The sequence below is a fragment of the Thamnophis sirtalis genome, unplaced genomic scaffold (assembly GCF_051295495.1).
Source record: "Thamnophis sirtalis isolate CommonGarterSnake01/CBP01778 unplaced genomic scaffold, rThaSir2_p1.2 scaffold_4, whole genome shotgun sequence".
NCBI classification, from domain to species: Eukaryota; Metazoa; Chordata; class Lepidosauria; order Squamata; family Natricidae; genus Thamnophis; species Thamnophis sirtalis.
The window spans coordinates 64,007,074-64,013,100 of NW_028261384.1; the positions used below are offsets into that span (position 1 = coordinate 64,007,074).

The 6,027-nt window shown below is 33.5% G+C and overlaps 1 protein-coding gene across 1 annotated transcript; it reads right to left on the minus strand.

Moving 5' to 3' along the window:
* Positions 1–1,814: 1,814 nt before the first annotated feature.
* Positions 1,815–5,249, minus strand: NEUROD6 (neuronal differentiation 6). Its single transcript, XM_014068340.2, has 3 exons — positions 5,041–5,249; positions 4,496–4,613; positions 1,815–3,644 (listed from the first exon to the last, which is right to left on the minus strand). Exon 3 carries the CDS (start codon positions 3,621–3,623, stop codon positions 2,613–2,615), a length of 1,011 nt encoding a protein of 336 aa, XP_013923815.2. The 5' UTR covers positions 3,624–3,644; positions 4,496–4,613; positions 5,041–5,249; the 3' UTR covers positions 1,815–2,612.
* Between the last annotated feature and the right edge of the window lie 778 nt (positions 5,250–6,027).

The window sequence follows — 6,027 nt, forward strand, 5'->3', positions numbered from 1 at the left end:
TGATTTTGATGATTTTACGTATATTATTCCTGATTCTCTCAGCCAAGTTCCAGGCAAGATTTGTTCAGTTTAAATAATGTAGTTATTAACATTTTTAATATGATGCTGTACATTAAAGTCCCTGTAAGCACTCATTTTCGCCATATGTTAAACATATTGAGTGATTACCCTTACATTACTGATAGATGCTTTTAATCATCTCATCCTCATGGATTCCGTCCAGATCTAATCAAGTTAAGAAATGACTAATTGAAATCAATAGGGTGAATAGATCATAACTAACATACTTTTGATTTCCATACACACTACAGAATGTATTGTAGGCATGGTCAGACATTAAATGCCAGACAGAAAATACATAGGGTAATGTATGATGGAACCAAATTTTAGATGTATATTTAGCTGATGACAACTAGCAGTAAGAAATGCTCTCTTAAGAAGAACAAGACCATTAGTAACTATTATGTACATGGATAATTGTTGAGCCACCTTACAAGATTCCATAGACAATGTATTTTATCCTTCAGGAGTCAGATAATTTCATTTCCTAATTTTGATTCTAAAAAGTACCAAACAGAAATACATAGGCTTTTTTTTTCTGATCTGTATTTTTGTAGAAAATTCTGAATTTCCTTCCTTACACATATAGGGATAGAAATGAGTCTTTTATATGGAAGTGCAATATTAAGTATTCTTTTTCAGAAAGCACATTCAAGCAGTGCAAACAATATAAGCAGATTATTTTCTCAAGTAACCTCAGTCAGGTATCAAAAACTGTGAGCTTGTGTTCATGTAAACACTTTTGTGGCATGAGAATTGTTACTGCTTTGAGACAAAATAATATACCATCAAAATAAACAAGACATTGACCTGGAGCACTCTTATCTGACAGTAAAATCCCCTTTGAAAATTAATAGAATATTCTTTAAAATAAGTGAAGTATTGATGATGGAAAACAGGGTGTGCCACAACCTTTGATTTCAGATTCAAACATATTTGCTGGAATGTATGAAACAGCATGTCCTCATTCTGCTTTTTATAAATACTTATCTTTTTTGGTAACCTAATACTCAAAAGCTAGGCATGGAGAGTATTTAGATTTTCCCACACTCTTGCCTTTATTTCATTGAATGAAAAGTGCTCAATAGTTTGGAAAAGGGGAGGGAATACCTTTTCCCATATCAATCTGTCCAAGCCATAAGTTCTTTCTCCAACTTTCTCTTTCATCAGAGTCACATTATATACCCACAATAGAAAAGGGCTTTCTTAGTAGGACTTCATGCCTATAATTGCCATATTTGCCTATTGCCATAGTTGCTATCTTTTTAAGATTACAAAAATGTATCTTGACTGATCCAAATATTTTGAATAATTGTAAAATATTTGAACGTCACAATGAGTAATTAAGACTTTATTAACTCTTGGTTTATTGTAATTCTAAAACTGTAATCTGGTGTAATCCTAATCATGCAATGTATCTATGTACATAATTTACTATAGTTAGTACAAATCAAGTTTGTAGCAAGAATTAAAAAAAGCAATCCTTGAAGAATTACATCCACAGGACTTCCAGTCATCAGTCAGCTTTATAGAGCTTACTTTTATTGCTAAGCCTTAGCACTCTGATTTAAATGCTCTGACTTGATTCATTTATTTCATAAGATCTCACTAAAGATTGATTTATATTAGTAAATATTAACATTTTTGAATAGAAGCATCCCACAGAAAGAAAGCAATAGTCCACAAATGTGACCATATGATTTTAGTATGTCATAACTGATGTCAGGATGAAAAACATTTAGATTTTAATTGCATTTAGAGAAAATAAAGAAAAACACAGTTACACAAACTCTACAAGTGAAGACAGAATAATGCAAAAGAAGTCCTATATGAGTTTTATATTAAAATGTATGCAAAACTTAAAAAATTGAGAATTATAAGTAGCTCCAGCCGGCATTTCTTCCAGATTTCAACTGAAAAACAGTGGCTACCCTTTATTTTATTTAGATGCACTTTGCTTAGATTTTTTTTGCATAGCTTTAAATATTGCGGCACCATGTCTCTCATGTCTCATAATGCTTGCAACAGTTTCCTTAAATAAAAAAAACCTCAAAAATTTAAAATAAAATTTTACTTTTTCCCCAATACACATCATTTCTAATTTGTATAAATACATCATTTTAAACTCATCAGATCTGAGCAGCATGCATTCATATAATGACTGTACAATTTAAACAGAGTTGCAGACTTTCTACAATGTAAGTTTAATCAGCACAACCATTTTTATTTCAACACACTGCTTGACAAAATCAAGCAGTGTGTTTCCTCCCGTTCCTGTGGAGGAAAAGAAAAATAATATTACAAAAACATTGAAAACAAAAATTCACAGTGCTCACCAGAATCCAAACTGGATTAAATATAAAATCAGTACAATTACTCTTATTTATTATTATTGGTTCTACATAGAAACAAATAGTTGACTCTTCAAAACTCTTTTGAAGCTAGCAAACAGATTTTTTATAGAGTCGCATCAATTAACCAGGGCACAAGCATCTGCTTTATCTTAATTAGACAGAGAGGTGAATGACCACTGTTTATTTTCACTTTCCTCATTAATTATGAAAAACTGCATTTAATTCATCTTGCATGGTGAGTGACTGGCTGCGCAGATGTAGATCGTAAGGGAAGTGAGACTCTGTAGGCAACCTGAATACAGAACTCTGCCCAAGGGGAGCCCTGGATGGCACTGCACAATAATGCATGCTATAATTGTAGTTTTTGCTATAGTCCAAACCTTCTTCTTGCTTGAGGGAGAATATCCCATTATAGTTAATTGGGGGAGGACTTAAGTGGCCTTCAAACTGTGGGCTGGAACACTCAGGAGACGTGCTTTCATAGAAAGATTCATATGGGTTGCAATAATTGTAGGGTTTCATGGACTTGAAACTGTCAAGCGTTCCATGACCTGGGGGAGTGTTCAGTTCTGGGCTGTGATAGGGTGGGTAGAAAGTAGAGTAGGGAGATCTGGTGTGATGGGCCGTTTCTCCTGCCTGACCCATTAAGAAACTTCTGGCATTCAGCTGTAGACATCCTGCCACCAAGTTTGTTGTTGGCTGGGAGAGACCTTTGCACAAGTTTTGGACAAATGACAGCAGATCAGGCCTCTTGCCAATTCGTAAGATTTCTGAAAGAGCCCATATGTAATTTTTTGCCAGCCTTAAGGTTTCAATTTTAGACAGCTTTTGTGTTTTGGAATAACAAGGGACCACTTTTCTTAAATTATCCAGTGCATCATTCAGGCCATGCATTCTATTTCTTTCCCTGGCATTCGCTTCCTGACGCCTAAATTTGACCCTATCCAGTCTCATCTTGGTCATTTTTTTTTTCCGAAGTGTTCTCCTCCTAGGCAAACCATTTTCATCCTCTTCCTCTCGGTTATCTACTTCCTCTTTTTCTGTGTCTTCTGCTGGAGATCTTTTAAAATTTGTTCCTTGGTGCATAATCTGTTTTACAAAGATTTCTGGCTTTTTAATTTGCTTTTGATCTTCATTTTCTCTGGAAAGATTTCTGCAGGTCTGGGACGCTTGCATTACAACAGATTCGTCAAACGGTAGCGTTAACATGATGTTATAATTTTATGTTACCTGAAAGAATGCCAATAGATGGTTTTAGTGTGTGTGTGTGTGAGTGAGTGAGTGAGTGAGTGAGTGAGAGAGAGAGAGAGAGAGAGAGAGAGAGAGAGAGAGAGAGAGAGAGAGAGAGAGAGAGAGAATGTACACACACATGAGACATATATATCTAATATACATAATCTATATATTCCAGACCTCTTCTCTTTATACATAGGACAATTAAAAACTATTATTTGCTATTTTTACAAATATATTTAATTCAAATATATAGATTCAAATGTGATGTAACAATCAGAATAAAACAATGACACTTTTAATACTTGTTAAAATTACTTCCCCCTTTTTAAAGTTTTTAAGGAACTCACAATATTTTTTAAAAATCATTTAATATGAATTTAATATAAAATAATAAGATAAATGCATATATTTGAAAAGTCCAATGATTTTGACTATTAAAAAGACAATAATTTTAAAACTTAAAATATTTTAAGCTGATGGGGAAAATCAACTTTTATATTACAATATTTTTCAAATATTTTAAGACAAATCATCACAATAAAGCTAAATCAATTGGTATAATTAAAATGTGAAAGAAGGTAAACAAATCATTCAGTGACTTAATTAAAGTGAAGAGGGAATTTTTAATGATCAGTATGAAAATGTGTGATACACCGATTATTATTGTTATTATGGTAAAGTAGGTGTGGAGAAGTATATGCACAGAAAACATTTGGCAATACATTTTTTGTTCTTTCTTTATTTCAAAATGATAGCCTCAGAACCTAAACATTTTTTCCAATTCTACAATAAAGGTATTTGGTGTTCCCTCCCACCTTTTTAATAAAAATAAAAAAGACGCAAACCTAAGTCTTTTCGCACTTTTCTGTGGCATCTGTGTTCTTCAATTAACAGACGTTTCCCTCCAGCTAATATTTGACAGGAATAGTTTCAGGATTCTGATTGCAATTGTGCACGTGTGTTCTGAATCCGGAATGAAAAAAGGGGGAAATAAAAATCATTTGCTCCTCATTTTATTATTTCTGCCCCTGAGGTCACTTTTTAAAGAGCCTTTCAGGTTTGTCTAATAGATAAACACAAATTTATTAAAGAATTACAGAAGAAACTTTGAGTCAGAGGCAGGTTTTTCAATTTAAAAAACTAAATTAACTAAGCTCACCATCAAAATATTAACTCTCGGTATTATCCATGCCATTCTGACAGTATTACATAATTGATGAAAGCATGTTAACATTTAAAAAACAATGAAACAGAAGCAATATCAAATAACAGCATTGTTAAAACACAAGCGTTACCTTTTCTTTTTTTTTAAACTCTTGCATGCATGTTCAATGGCACCACTCAAATACACAGACACAAGCACATAGAAATATTTATTTACTGGCATTACCTTGGCCTTAAAATTCTGATTCAATTAACAGATTTCATTTTATTGGTTCCTTCCAAATCTTTTCAATCTGAATGTTGAATCGTCTTCTGGAGTCTAGATCTTGTATATCTGTACTATCTCATTGATCTCTAAAAAGTGACATTGATGCCAACTGCCAGAGCTAGTACCCATGCCATCTGCTGGTGACGTCACAGGGCAAAGAAAACCATGTGATATTTCCTCCTGGGACCTTCATTCTGCACTGATCATCTGGCATCTCTCTAAGTGGGTACCAGCATTCATGTATCAACACAGAAGGTTGGGCTGATAGGGAAGACAGAAAGCAGGGGCGGGGGGGGGGGGGCTACACCATCATTTTACATGCCGAGGTTAATTTTTGTGAGGCAGAAATGTCAACATTTCCCATTTATCTTTACCCACAGGTAACTGATAACTGATTTTTTTTAACTTGATACTCTGTTGATTTTATTGCAAAAGGGATTTTGGTATGTTAGTGAGAGTTATATACTCATATTCACTGACAATCCTTTTTTTTTTTCAATGCGATCTGTAAAACTGAAAAGAATTTTGCCAATCTGACAGAGATTTCAAGGATATTAGAAATTGTTTCTAACCTAGCCTTGTTGGAGAAATTTCTCACTACTTGTAAAAAACAATTATTGATTCTGAATTGCTTATACTTATTTTCTCTTTCAATTCCCACCTTTGAAGTATTTCTAATGGAGGGGGGAAAAGGGGGTTCTAAGAAATTTCCCCAAATTAGTGTTTTTTTTCTTGGTGCTCATATGCAGCCATTCTATAGTGTTTTCGCTTAAGACAACAATATGATGCACATACACAAATGGTTTTAGTATACTTCAAGAGAGGCAGAGCAATTTTTTTCAGGGTTTCTTTAACACTCGTCTTTGGAAGTCATTAAAAAGTGATGTATGTTTTTGCTTCTAATTATTCCAATATTGTAACAGTTTATTTATCTTTGAAACATTC